The sequence below is a fragment of the Pseudophryne corroboree genome, chromosome 4 (genome assembly GCF_028390025.1).
Source record: "Pseudophryne corroboree isolate aPseCor3 chromosome 4, aPseCor3.hap2, whole genome shotgun sequence".
Classification (NCBI taxonomy): Eukaryota; Metazoa; Chordata; class Amphibia; order Anura; family Myobatrachidae; genus Pseudophryne; species Pseudophryne corroboree.
In genome coordinates, this window is record NC_086447.1 from 430,924,448 (window position 1) to 430,940,023 (window position 15,576).

At 45.7% G+C, this 15,576-nt stretch overlaps 1 protein-coding gene across 2 annotated transcripts in view; it reads left to right on the forward strand.

Annotated features, from left to right (window-relative positions):
• The window catches only part of BCKDHB (branched chain keto acid dehydrogenase E1 subunit beta), a 398,626-nt gene that overhangs the window by 309,322 nt on the left and 73,728 nt on the right, over positions 1-15,576 (forward strand). For both annotated transcript variants that reach the window (XM_063916876.1, XM_063916877.1), the window contains exon 9: positions 2,252-2,338. In XM_063916876.1, the coding sequence (XP_063772946.1) occupies positions 2,252-2,338 (87 nt within the window). The remainder of the gene's footprint in view (positions 1-2,251; positions 2,339-15,576) is intronic.

Sequence of the window (15,576 nt, forward strand, 5' to 3'; positions counted from 1 at the left end):
AACCTCTTCGATAAAGAAGCTACATTGGAATTTATTGTATTAAGGAGTGCTAGTAAATCAGGAGTCTGCTGCGTCGACAGTGCTACATCTAGCCCCGCATCCCCACCTCCCATAACCTCCTCTGGTGAATAACATTCAGGCTCCGACATGTTGACACGTAGTACCGACACACAACACACACAGAACCGTCCCAGCAAGGTGACAGGCCCACAATGCAGCCCAGAAGAGGAGACAGAGGGAGTATGCCAGCTCACACCCCAGGGCCTGTATATTGGTACACGAATATATGTACCCAGCGCTGCCTTATTATCAAAAAGACTTGTACCCCACTGCGGCTCCCCTCTGGAGATGCCCCCTTTACTTGAAATCAGCGTGGAGGTCCCGGCAGCGTCTCTCCCTCCGTCTGGTGCAGGGAGAAAATGGCGCGTGTGAGCCGCGGACCGAAGCTCCGCCCCCTTCACTGCGGCTTCGGCCCGCCAAATTCAAACTCATGTAAAATGCAGGCGGGGGTCTGTAAACGGTGCCTCGGCACCCACAATCATATGCCGCCCTTACAAAACTTCAGTAACATGCCTCCAAGGGCGCCCCCCCCCCCAGCGCCCTGCACCCAGTGACAACCGTTGGTGATATGTGTGTGGGAGCATGGAGCACAGCATTACCGCTGTGCTTTACCTTCCGTCACTGAAGTCTTCTGCCGTCCTGAAGTCTTCTGATCTTCTCATACTCACCCGACTTCTGCCTTCTGCCTTCTGGCTTCTGTGAGGGGGTGACGGCGTGGCTCCGGGAACAAGCAGCTAGGCGCACCAAGTGATCAAAGCCTCTGAAGCTAATGGTGTCCAGTAGCCAAGAAGCAGAGCCTTGAAACTCACAGAAGTAGGTCCTGCTTCTCTCCCCTCACTCCCATGCTGCAGGTAGCCTGTAGCCAGCAGGGCTCCCTGAAAATAAAAAAACTTAACAAAAGTCTTTTTCTAGAGAAACTCAGTAGAGCTCCCCTAGTATGCATCCAGTCACTCCTGGGCACAAAGTCTAACTGAGGTCTGGAGGAGGGGCATAGAGAGAGGAGCCAGTTCACACCCAGTTCTAAGTCTTTTCAGTGTGCCCAAGCTCCTGCGGATCCCGTCTATACCCCATGGTCCTTTTGGAGTCCCCAACATCCTCTAGGACGTAAGAGAAAGGGGTATTATTAAAAGTGAGAAATAAAAGGTACATTGTAAGACAATGGGGATTCTACATATCTTGAGTTTAGATACAGTATTCCTTTGACAAAATATCGCAGTAGCCTGAAATACGCTCACTAGTTGAAATGCTAAGTCCAAATGAATGTAAGTTTGTATTACCTTGCCAGTTTACATTGTAATCAATACTGTATTGTATGCTTATAAGGTAGACAAACTGAAGACTAAGCATATGAAACACTAGAGGGGAAATAGGAAAGCTGAGACAAATGGAATACGTGTGGCTCAGAGTTGAGATCGACAGTAGGAAAGGTTATCAGATCAATTGATGAGGCCTGATTAGGAATTCCATGGGTTATTCAGTTACCCAGGAGTTGTCTTGTAGGAGCGAGGTGTGGTAATAATGGAAGAGGCAGGGGGCAGGTAAGAGGCAGCTCTAATAGTTTGTGAGTGACAGTATGTTAAAATGAGGTTACACACATATGAAGGAGAGTTGCTTTTGAGGGCTTTGTAGATGATTGTGAGTTATTTTGAATTGAATCATAAAGAATATGAGCACCCAGTACAGTGTAGAATGGTGAGAAAGAAAGACCGGTCTTGTGATGGGATCAGAGCAGAATACAAGATAGGAACTTTCAAAGGGACAGACCCAATTTGAGGTCTCTAACCCACCGTCAAGGTCAAAACTGCATTGTTACCGATTGGGCAGGCAGTTGACAGGCATGGCCCATTCACCAATGTTCTTCAATACACTAGATCCTTTTAGTGTCAACATGGAGTTGTCTGGACAACCAATTATTTGTTCATATAATGAAAAAGGTCCACATAAAGAACAAAGCAACAAAGACCATAGTCCAGTTTAATCACATATTCCAGTTATTTGTTTATTAATGCGTATACCTGATGCTACGGGGGGGAGGGGGGGGGGGGGGGTTGTGGAAGCACAAGTTTTATTGTTTCATTTTTTCTGAAAAGAGCAAATACTGCCAATTTGTTTTCACTGATTGTATGTGAAGAAATACTGTGAAAAGATTTAATCTCCATGTATGATGAGCATATAATTTTCTTCTTTCTAGTCTGTGGTAAAGACTGGCCGGTTACTAATCAGTCATGAAGCTCCAGTAACAGGAGGTTTTGCATCAGAGATTAGTTCTACAGTACAAGTAAGTTGGCTTATGAAATGACATTTTGTTTTGTATACCAATTGCAAAACTTCCGCTGCTTTAAAAGTATTCTGTCGTCTGTTGTGATATTTGTTATATATTCATGTGATAAAACACAGAGGTGCACAATTCTTCCTGAACCAGCTTTATTTATAGGAGGTTTGTGATTACATGTGGGGATTGGCTACCAATTGCTCATTATTATGATTGATATGGAAAAACTAAAGGGGGGTACACACACACAGAGATAGACTAGATTGCTTAGAAATTAATCACGGTTCTCTTCGTGTGTATGCCCATAGCGATGCAAGGCCACACGTGTTGCTATCGCCAGTTCTAGATATTGCCTGCATGCCTTGTCACTGCTGTGTGAAGTGAGCAGCCCCCCTTCCTCCGCTCACCACACATCGCTGAGCGGGGGAGAGATGTGTGCTGAGCGGTCTGTACTACATCGCTCAGCACACATCTCCAGGTGTGTACCCCCCCTTAACAGTTACAGTGGCACGCATTCATTGGTATACCTTGATTAACACAGAAGCACAGTAGGCATGTCAGGTTATTGTACAATAAGCTTTGCTGACTATTATTTATGTCCGGTATAGTCATTGGAAATGCCTTAATCAAAGCAGAACGCAATTATTCCTCTGTCCTTTCTCTTAAAATGGCCAAGCATTGCAATTTAGCTGATTTACCTCAAACTGTTCATAGATAGCTGCATTTGTGGGACGCCAGCGACTGTAAAAGATTTTAAAGAGCTGTTGAGATTCAACTAGTTCCAGCCAAGTAAATTGGAGAGCTGAGCAAAGGATCTGCCCAACTTGGCTGCCCAGCTCTTTGGCAGTGTGGTCAACTATAATCCTAATAGGTAGAAGGGAGGGGGGGGAAATGAGAATTGTTAAACAGAAGAACAAAGATGATTAGAACTTCATTCTGAGTGCAGGTTATTATTGCTTACTAGTTCTGAGATCATTGCAGAAGTAAATGGCACCTTTATAGCTATATAGGTGCATCTGTAGCCCCCTATTCGTTTGATAGTATAGCACACCAGGTATATGTTCATGCTTGAGTCTCTTTCCACTATGCTTATTGGAAACCCTATGCAACAGTGATTCATTTTCATTTTTTTACAACTTGCTGATTAGCTTAGTGGAAATAGTTATATTTAGTTGAGCTTTGTGTAAATAATACTGCTTTCACACCACAAAGCCGGGTCGTACCAGGGATTTTGTACATGGTCCATCCCGGGTGCAACCAAGCTGAGACCCCTTTCAGACTGGTGGCCGACCCGGCTTATTGCCAAGTCGATGACATCGCTGGAGGCACATGCCAAGCCGATAACTGGAGATGAGATGATCTCCAAGCGACGGCTCTTCCTATGCTGTGAATAGGGCCCTGGTCGCATTGACCCAGGATACCTATTCACACTGCACCCCAAGTCGGGTTGAACCCATGTTCAACCCTGCTCGTTATCTAGGTTGAAATGCCGGGTGCTTTAATACTGCACAGTATCCCGGGTTGATACAAATTCACATGAAATAACCCAGGATATTGCTGGCAGTATGAAAGGGGTATTAGCTATGCTTTAAAGATGCTGATTAATATTAGAAAGAAAAAGAACAATAACACAACTACAGATGTGCCCTCATACATTGCTGCAGTCGTGTCAAACAGCCCCTCTTGGTGCACCAGGCCCCTTGAGACTTTGCTCGCATCGGTCATCTTGTTTACAGAAACTGCACTGAATATTTTTCTTTTTTTTTCATTGAAGTAAATGCATCAACACAGTCAGCAAATAAATGACATACAAAGGTGAGAATAATAGAAAGAACTAAATAAAAAATAAACGTGCAATACAGACTACTATGCGGATGTACCACTACTTAACCTCCTATTTTCCTGTTTTTCCAAACCAAAACTAAAGAGATGGGAGTGTCAAACCGTAGCCCATGTCCTAAGAACGTGCTGTTATATTAGGATACTGTGAATACAAGAAAATAATTTGAGCAAGTCCCAAAATCTGACCAGTCCCAATACTGAGATGATATAATTGTGAGGGTGACTTGGGTATCCTGGGGTTCAGGGATCACACAGTGGAGCGGGTTACAATGAAAGCAAGGTGATCTTTATTCAGAGAGACTCAGAAATCCAGTGAACAGCAAGCAGGATTATACTAATAAAGTCCACTCAGAGTTTAGCAAAGTCCTTACCAGCTGCTCTAGTTCTCTTCTAGTCCTGGGCAGCAGTGACAGCTGTTGCAGGGCACACAAAGTGGCTGATCACCGATGACACTGACAGGGGACGACACCCTGACCTCCAGTGAGTCTAGCTGTGCACCCTCACCTCCGCACAACACAGTCTCTTTCTCCCAGCAACTTCCTGAATCCCACAATTCTCCCTTGCTGGTTCTTTCTATCTGCTCCTTTCTGATTGGTGGATCGTGTTGTCAGTCTTTCCAGAGGGGAAGGAACACTCCCTTGCTGTCTGCTTCTGGCAGACTTCCTGTGTGTTTCTTCTGCAGACTGAGGGATTCAATTTAAGAACACAGAACTTGGGCCATAGAGCATACTTGCCTACCTGACCCTCTCCACGAGGGAGAAAATGCTCTGTTCCTGGACTTTCCTGGTAATGTATGATTGCCATCACCTGTGGTGAAACACCTTTCTTATCAATTAACTAGCTCACCACAGGTGATGGCAATCATACATTACCAGGAAAGTCCAGGAACAGAGCATTTTCTCCCTCATGGAGAGGGTCAGGTAGGCAAGTATGCCATAGAGTTAACGCTTTCCTTCTTTTTTTTTCCCCCCTTGCTTCCTCACAATAATAGAGAATAATACCTTAACATCTAACAAGGATTTTGAAAGACTGTAAATTAAAGACATTTATACATAGAATGAGAATCAGCTTTATTGGCCAGGTGTACTCGCGTACACTAGGAATTTTCTGCGGTACAATGCCTCGCCAAGCAGCAACATGAAGGGGGAATACATAGCATAAGAAAGGGGGAAAACGTAACATACATTACAAACATTACACATATGAGTTCATACTGCACATAGCAACTGTACGATAGACTCGTTATATTAGACATGTTATACTTTTTATATATTGTTTAGCTGGTGGATAGCTAGTTGGGAGAAGCTTTTAATGGATCTGGTTGACTTCGTGGGAATGGACCTGTAGCGTCTGCTTGATGGAAGTGGTTCAAACAGTTTGTGCCCTGGTTGCTGCATATCTGCCATGATTTTCTACACTCGCTTCCTGACCCCTGACTGGTAAAATTCCTGGACGGGAGGGAGGTCAGCCACAATGATCTTTTCAGCTGTCCTCACCACCCTTTGCAGCCTCCATCTGTCACTCCGTCTGACCCTAGGAATTTGAAGGAGTCGACCCATGAAACCACGCTGTCAACTTTTACAAGTGGTTTCCTTCTGAAGTCCACCACCATCTCAACTGTTTTGAGGGGATTTTGGTCAAGGTTTTTCCTGCCTCCCCACTGCGTTAGCTGTTCCACTTTGCGTCTGTATGCAGATTCGTCTTCGTCCTTGATTAAGCCAATGACTGTGGTGTTGTCTGCGAATTATATAATTTTTACTGATTGCTCGACCAAGGTGCAGTCGTTGGTATATAGAGAGAAGAGCAGAGGGGAGAGGACACATCCTTGGGGGGGCCCCCGTGCAGATCGTGTGGCCACTAAATGTGAATGACCAGGCTTTCACCACCTTTTTGCTTGCTGTCAGGAAGTAGATGATCCAGAAGCATGTTGACTCTGGGACCCCTAAGGAGAGGAGTTTGGCTTGCAGGATACTGGGGACAATTGTGTTGAATGCCAAACTGAAGTCGACAAAGAGGATCCTCGCATAAGAGCCCGGTCGGTCTAGGTGCTGTAGGATGTAGTGCAGCCCCAAGTTAACTGCGTCCTCGACACTCCTGTTCTCTCAGTATGCGAACTGCAAGGGGTCTAGGTGGGTGTTAGTCGCTTCTCACAGGTGGTTCAGCACCAGCCGTTCAAACACTTTCATTGCTACAGATTTTAGTACCTGTAGTAGTTTAGGTCTTTTGCAGTTGCGCTCTTTGGAACTGGGACGATTGTTAGACAGTTAAAGCAGGGCGGAACCTTGCACATCTCCAGTGAGGTGTTGAAGATCCTGGAGAAGATGGGGACGAGCTGAACAGCACAGTTCTTTAGGGCAGATGGCGATACTCCGTCCGGGCCTCCCTCTTTCCTAGCTTTGACCCTTCTGAACATTCCTTCTACCTCTTTGATCCACCCGCAGTGCCTGGGAGTGGAGACCAGGATAGGGGAGTGGGTGGTCAGCTTTGCCCGGGACAGGGGTAGGACTGGGACAGGGGGCCCCCTTCTCAAATCTGCAGTAAAAGTTGTTCAGCTCGTCCGCCATTTCCTGGTGCATGATAGTGGGTTTTCGGGTTTTCTGGTAGCTGGTTATGGCTTGCATACCTCACCAAACTGACGCGGGGTCGTTTGTGAAAGGTTGTTAGCTTGTTGGAGAATCGGTTTTTAGCCAGCCTGATTTTGTGTGTCAGGGAGTTCCTGGCCTGCTTGTACAACGCCCTGTCCCCGCTGCTGTATGCCTCCTCCTTGGCCCAACGAAACTTCCTGAGCTGGGAGTTGAACCAAGGCTTGTTGTTATTGAAGGTGCAGACTGTTTGTTTTTGTTGGCACACACGTGTCCTTGCAGAAGCTGATGTAGGATGTCACTACATCAGCCAGGTCGTCCAGGTCGGTAGCAGAAGTTTCAAAAACCATCTAATTTGTGCAGTCAAAACAGGCCTGAAGCTTCAGCTTTGCTTCGCTGGACCTGACCACAGGCTTTTCCGTCAACTTCTGGATGCATGTGGGGAGCAGGTGGACTATGCAGTGGTCGGAGAGGCCTAGGGCTGCGCGGGGATGGACCGGTAAGCTGTATTGATGGAGGTATAGCAGTGGTCCGGGGTTCACCCCTCCCTGTTATGGCACTTGACTTGCTTCTTGTACTTGGGTGGCTCCTGGCTCAGGTTGGCGTTGTTGAAGTCTCCCAGTACTATAAGCAGCGAGTTCGAATATTTGAGTTCTGTATCTGTCATCCTGGTGGCCAGCTGTTGCAGGGCATCGTTTGCGCTTGCTTGGGGGGGGGTGCGCCTTATACACCCCCACTAGTAGTGTTACGGCAAATTCCTGGGGAGAGTAGAACGGGTTGTAGTTAATGATGAGCGTCTCCAATTGTGGGCTGCTTGATTTACTTAGGATTGTAACGTTGGAGCACCACACTTCAGTTATGTAGAAGCAGATGCCACCACCTCTGATTTTTCTGGTGAGGTCCTTATTGTGGTCGGCCCTGAAGAGACTGGAGTTGGAAATTAGGCCGTCCAGCCACGTCTCAGTAAAGCATAGGATGGATGACCCAGCAGTGCCCGACCTTGCGTCGCTCATGAGCAGGGATAGCTCCTCTGTCTTGTTCGCGAGGGATCGAGTGTTTGAGAGTAGGATTGCTGGAAGATCAGTGGCCTCTGCGTCTCCACCTGACTAGGGCCCTAGCACGGCAGCCTCTCTTGCAGGTCCCGCGCCTCTTGTGTGCTCCATCCCGCCCTTCAGTCTGCTGGGGGTCCCACTCGGGCACTCTGTCCGCTGTTCCGCCCACAGCTGTGGGGGCGTGCCCAGTCCATCCTGGGTGGGCCAGCATGCCAGCCTGGGTTGTCGCTGCTCCACGGCTGGGAGTTTGGTTGCGGAGCACCCGCCGGTCATTGTCCTATGCCATGGGTGCCTTTTCTGCTCCGTTGTACCTCCTGGTGGTGCCACAGGGAACCAGCTTCGCACCGCTGCTCCCAGGGGGCCACTGCAACACCACGACTGCAGGAGCTGGAGTTGTGGGATAGGCCATCACTGGGCTGGGGTCCGCCGCTAGTACTCACTGGGGCAGGGGCTTCCACGCTGCCTTCTCCGTTGGCTGTCCCATGGGAGCCGCCGCCAACCTTTCCAGGAGCCGGGTCTCCAGGTCACGGGCTAAGGGACATTCTTCCTCCTCTGAACCCGGTGTGCGTACCACTTCCTGATGTGCTCGCCGGGGCTCTAGGCTTGAGGGCATCGCTAGCAACTCTCTCACGGGCACGCCACAAAGGGCCACCTTGGGTTGTTCCAGGCGGCCAGCCGCACATTTCCCGATGGGGCTCCTCTTCTCCTTGGGCTGCTACGAGGCCGCCGCCATACTTACGGCTGCACTGGCTTCACTGCCCCCACACAGGATGGCGAGAGCAGTGAGAACCGCTTGTCCAGCCAGCGGCTCCGGTGAATTTGGCCGGGGGGCGAGTCCTGAGAACCCCAGAATTTACACTCTGCTGTGTCTGGCAGTGGCGTTCGGGTGAGGGGGGGGGGGGATATAAACATATAAAAAAATGAAAAAAACGAAGGCTGCTTCCCCAGCCCCTGCGCCATTAGCACATTAGAATAGCAGTGTTATCATAATGACAGCATACCTCCCAACTGTCCTGATTTTCGCTGGACAGTCCAGTTTTTTGGGCACTGTCCTGCTGTCCCACCCGCAGGCCACAGTATCTCGCAGTGGGGGGGGGGAGTTTGGAGGCCCCTGTCACTTGCTGCTCTGCTTAGCGCACAGCATCTATTCACTGGAAGAGATGCGCTGGGGCATGGCCAGTAGCTCAGAGTGCTGGGCATGCCCCCACAGAGACGAAAACGGGAGGAGTGGATTGCATTTGCAACAGTCCAACGAAGCCATGACATCTCTTAAAGAAGCCACACACCCTATTTGGACTGACTGCTTTTCAGGAATCCCAAGTTGACAGTGCTGAATGTTGAGAGTTATGATTAATGTAGTTCCAAAATAAATAAATAAATAACAAATATTGTAAGTAGAGGCTAATAAAATTCCAATATTCTGTTTAAGACTTCCTTTATATCCTAAGTAACTAAGTTTTTCAGTAAAAAAGAAAACTGTATCTCACTAATGAATAGAAACTCAAACATTTTAGGGCTAAAGGGGAAACTAAAAAGCAGGACAAAATCACGTGGCCAAATTATATAAGGTAAAGTAGGGAAGGGAAAGGATAAAAAAAACATGCAATTATGTATATGCAGACAATCTGGTAGGGAGTGTGTAATAGGATTTAAAGGAATAACATGTCAGAATCATTGAATTATGGAATCCGCTTGAGATGACGTGTGCTTTGTGGTAGAACGTGTTTTCCTGCTGGATGTAAAATGCTGTCATAAATCAAAATGTTCATCAAAAACTCCAGTTAAATCTCTGATTGTTTTCAATGGTTGACTGGAAACCCTTAAAATGGTAGCAAGTTGCCAATAGGATCTATTGCAGATAAAAATGTACGTAAAGTAGCCCTTAAATGTATATGTGAATCGTGTACAAAATAATAGGCCTTACTTGGGAGGATTCTGGAATTTTTTCCATCCTTATGACTAGGCTAACTATATCTCCCAACCGTCCAAATTCCAGTGGAACAGTTCCGCTATTAGGACACTGTCCTGCTGTCCCACCAGTGGGCCGCATTGTCCCGGGTGGAGGGAAGGGGGATTGTCGGGCGTCAGTGTTTTTTCCGACCACTCCCCGTTTCCACCCCCCAAATACTGTCTACCTGCATTTCAATCGCTGCGCATGTGCACTGCAGCTCAGACACATGCGCAATCAGAAAACATCGATTTGCGTACAGTAGTCGCTTTGCGACTGCATCTGAATTATGCCCTATATGTCCATAAAAAGTAGCATTTTTGTGTTCCATTCAGAGTTGATTGCTTTCACGATTTTGTAGCAACAGCTCTCTCCCCTTCACGTTCCTGGGTTCAGATTATGGCTGGAATACGACTGGAGATGTGGTTTCACGATGAGTATTAAAAATGCTAAACATTGCAGTACACAATGGAAACACAATACAGTTTGGCGCATAATACATATAATAAGCATCTAAGTGGCTTGGAGCACCTGAACTGTGAAGCAGACAGGAATAATCATCACTCTGCAGTTTACCCTGGAGATGTAACGTCTGCAAGTATGACCCCTCCAGCCAGCTACATTTGCAACGTTTCTTGGACAATTCTAGTCTCAATTGCAAAGTCAGCTCCAGTGCCAAACTGGGGCAGGAGGGGCCCACCGGTGGAATGCAGTGATGTGGGCCCAAGCTTAAGGGGTGTGCCCAGCCACCACATAGGCCTGGCTAATCAATAGAGAGTGCATGGCCAGGACTGCTTGATAAATATGTAGTAACTAAATACTGATAGTGCATGCATGATAATGTACCAGACTGATAATCACAATCAAAAGAATATTTTAAAACAATAAGGTATTGCGCTGACTCACTGGTGGAGAAATAGCTTACTTATATTTCCCTTTCAGGGGTATTCTAATAGTAATGCTGCTGCTGCTACCCAAAGTGAGGGATGTTTTGCGCCCCTCGTGATTATGATAGAAACAAGAAAACAAACAAAGTGGGAGCGCTGCTAGTATTACTACAAAATACAACCTTCTTTAATCATATAATTAATACTCATTAGCGGTGTAAAAAATAAAATAACCTTTAATTATTAACATAAGAAACAAAGTTAAAAGAAAGAGAGAGAAAAAGGAAAAAAAAAGAATAAAGAAGAAAAACAATATTGATAACACCAATGATAAAATATATTGCTTAGATGGAATACCAGATCAGAGATATTTTATCTGATTCACATGAAACATATGGAAATCCTGTGCAGGCTATAATAGTAGTCCCATAGGGTAGTTCAGATAGTTACTTGTTGCTGGCCAAAAGAAACATTGTTTCATTTTTCCATGAAGATATAAATACTTTGATATAGCTTCGTCCACATGTACCACAATGTAGCAGTACGGATCCAGCTGAATACAATGTCCTTTATAGAAATAAGGATCCCTTGATCACACAGTCTCTATATTGAAGTTACCTGGGTCCCACAGCACTGGTGCTGTTCCTCTATTTAACTCCTACTGGACCTGCCAGCGTTTTTCAACAATGGAGGAGGATTTTTGTCCGTATGTGCTCTGTGGTCCCGTTCTCTTCACTGACGTCAGTACTGTGTGCAGGTGATGTGCTCAGCGGCACTCCGGTGCTCTCTCCCCTTCACGTTCCTGGGTTCAGATTATGGCTGGAATACGACTGGAGATGTGGTTTCACTATGAGTGTTAAAAATGCTAAACATTGCAGTACACAATGGAAACACAATACAGTTTGGCGCATAATACATATAATAAGCATCTAAGTGGCTTGGAGCACCTGAACTGTGAAGCAGACAGGAATAATCATCACTCTGCAGTTTACCCTGGAGATGTAACGTCTGCAAGTATGACCCCTCCAGCCAGCTACATTTGCAACGTTTCTTGGACAATTCTAGTCGCAATTGCAAAGTCAGCTCCAGTGCCAAACTGGGGCAGGAGGGGCCCACCGGTGGAATGCAGTGATGTGGGCCCAAGCTTAAGGGGTGTGCCCAGCCACCACATAGGCCTGGCTAATCAATAGAGAGTGCATGGTCAGGACTGCTTGATAAATATGTAGTAACTAAATACTGATAGTGCATGCATGATAATGTACCAGACTGATAATCACAATGTAGTGAGTATACCATAGTCCCCGGAATGCAATATAATGTAACATATGTGGAATAATTAAGCTCATCAGGGTGATCCTGTCTCTATATCATATTAATGCACTGTACAGGTGATAGGGGACACCTGTATTTGACTGACTAGTGTCTAAAACTCAATGAGAACTGTATTGGGTACAGATAATGCAAAATGCATAAAAAATAAATACTCTACAATCTAAATTATTATCACAGGGATAACCTAATTGTAGCTAGGTGAATGAATGTAGGGCTACAATGTCATTCCAATCACTGGCAGGAACTGTGTGCATTATGTTAAAGCCCACAGCAAACCAGAGGAAGCGACCACCCACTTTGATTGTCTGGAGGATAAATCTTGGTGTAGTTTTGTCAAAGTCAGAAAAATATCTCTATGCACACTACCATATTTGCACCTCACACAGGTCCGTGCTGCGCATGCGTACGCTCTCCCGTACGTGCGCATACTCACAGTCGCGGGCACCCGCAGGCGCATGGTATGCGTATTTACGGTAGAGTTTATGCGATCGTAGCGTGCGACTCAATCATTACATATTTTCACTAATAATGTATTTTGTAGATCATGGTCCCTTTGATAGATTCTGAAAGTTTGGTTAATATAGAATGTTTATGAACAGAGGAATCCCTCTTTGTTTGATACGAAGGGTCAGACAGGAGTAATACAGTGGTGTTTAGTATCCATCGGAAGAATATTTAATTAGAAATATTCCGGTGTTGGTTTGAAACAGATCAATCGCTCGTGCGAATAGTTATGGACATAAGAAGTTTATGAACATTTACTTTATTTGCACTTTATTACCCATGCGGCGGGAAACCCAGTTTCCCTCCCACCTGAGCAGTTGGAAATAGTCACAGCCCACCTGTATGAATCAACCTATGACCTTTTGTTATAATACGAAGCCGAATTCCTATGTCCAATGAACAATGAGATTGTAGGGACCATTGAATTGTATTGTGTGTGGGGCATAAATAGGCAGGCCGACCGTATCCAGTTCTCTCTCTTCAACGGTTCTCATTGCTGATAATCGGGAGCTGGATATCGAGGCGCATGCGATCGTTCCCCTTGTGCGTAAGTTTTCTCCGTAATCATATTGTCTTACTGTGAGCCATCTCTCTCTCTCTCTCTCTACTCTTTCTCTCGTATTTTCCTTTAATTATATTGTATTGTATTTCCTGTCTAGTTTATCTGGTTAGTTGGTTTATGTTATATTGTAGTGTATGCTTTGTACTGTGATTCTTTTGCAAGTATAATAGTCATAATACATATAATAGGTTTTGGACCCTAAGCCCAGGTATCTGTGTATTTCTTATAGTGTTAAGCATTCCCTGAGCGTCGGTGACGCCCAAGCAGCTTTGTAGTTAATCAGGTTACACCAGGTTGCACTTACACTCTGTCTCCACACTAAGGTATACTGTGTATCTCATCGTTAAAGGTATAGATATAAAGGTTTAACGTTGTAAGCGTCTGCACCGCTGGTGATCTCCTCGTGGTCCCGAGCGTACGCTACGCTATAGCGAATCATTACGTTAGTCGGCAGCCAATAGCGTGCCTGCCTGTGATCACTGGGCCGTAAGCGAACGTGACGCTTGAGCGTCTCGACTACGGTTGAGCGATCGCTACACAACTTGCGTACCCTTACGGTACTTCTTACGTAGATAGCGTACAGTGTTCTTAGACCTCTTAAAGTGTTTTATATACGATAAATATTTAGCTTTATCAATTGGCGGCTCGCCCGTCCTTCACATATCTGCACTAGGTAGATCAGCAGACATTATCCCTCAGCAAAGGGCGGGAGGTTGTATCCCTCGTAGTGCTGACAGGATAAGCGTCTGCTTCACTTAGGTAAAGAGTGCTGAAGGAATCCGGGAACCGGAGGTAAGAACAAAACGCTAGTGTCTTTTAAAACTGTTTTTCTGTCTTGCGTACACACGCACGCACACATATATATCTGCATTTCCTTTTCTTTTTCATTTTCGTATATCACTCTCCTGTCTGCCAGTTTTATAGTTGATAGAAGTGCTAATAAAAGATTTGCCGTTATTTCATAGTTTAAGAGTAAAGGGGTCACAAACGCTATCTGTACACTCTAACGTGATTTGTGTAATTTTTTTATTTTAAGGGAAGTTTGCTGCTCACTCAGGAACTATCCAGCAACCAATAGTTACTGGAAAGAGTAAGTGTTCTTCGGATAACCCTCGCAGGTTCCAGTAAATAGAGGTTCAGGTCGCAGGGGCCCTAGGTCGAGTACGCCAGCACCATATCGGTGTGATCAGGTCGTATTGGTCGGCGTGGGCGAGTGAGTGGGGTACTCGGTAAACCGCCACCGTCAGCCTATTGTTGACATTTGGTTTTGCGTAAAGGGTTGGCTAAATAAAGCAACACTTTCGAACTATGGGGGCCACTTGTTCAGGTAGGGGGCGATCAACCTCGGTTCGGGTTGATTCAGTGGTCCGACCAATTGGGTCGGCCAGGTATATAATGTGTGAGAAATATGGAAGTCACACAGAAACTTTATGTGATGAATGGGAGAGAATGACTGTACATGACGGGGAGAAATTCCCAAGAGTAGGGAGCTTCAGCTCAGAAGTGTTACAAAATTTAAGGAGGAGGATATGTCTCATAAAATCAACAAAGAGACGAATCCAGCATTATGATTATTTACAGTTGTGGCAACAGGAAGGTGAGATACAGAGAGGTTTGGCTCAGGCGGCGGGATCTGGCTCTAACAGAAAACTGATTGCCACGGCCCCACCGCCACCATATATATCAGGAGAGAAGTTGATTGCGGAGAAAGACGCACTAAGGTGTAACACAAAATCACTTAGTAACTGTGTAAATGTTAATGATAATGTTAACCCATTAACCCATGCAAGTATTAACCCGTGCAAGTTGTACCCTGTTTTGAACTTTCCTCAGGAGTGTGATCAAGAGGACGAATCGGCAACGATTTCAGCGCTCTCTCTAGCAGCCACCATAGCAGAGACCACAGTAGGCACAGCTCCACCCACGAGATTAGTAAAGGCCCCTAGCGGAGGGATAGGTGAGGTCGTATCAACTGGTAAGTACGGCACCATGCATTATGCTGAAACTATTTCACCACAGCCTGTAGAATCTACACAGAATGAGGTTGTTAGAATTACACCTGTTAGAGTAATAGCAGTGCCAAATGGGAAAACAGACGCATCAGGAGCCACTCCCATTAGGAACATTGCCATGTACACTCCATTTTCCCGAATGGAATTAAGGACCATAGTGTCTGAATTTCCTGACCCTAGAAAAGACTTAGTTGCCAGTCAAAAATACATCAGAGACTTAGGTAACACTGCAGAGCCCAACAATAAAGACTGGCAGATATTGCTGAGAGCATGTTTACCCTCAAATGTCGACGCAACTCAATTTTTAGCTGATTGCGGACTAGATCATGATGTACCTCTTACAGATGTGTACAACCAAGATAATGTGAAAAGAATAAACTTGCAGTTAAAAGAGTATTTCCCAGCGGTAGCTAAATGGAATAAGATATTCTCCATTAAACAGAAGGAGTCAGAGACAGCTGCAGAGTATTTTCACAGAGCATTATTAGAAATGGCAAAATACACAGGCATAGAGGACATTAAA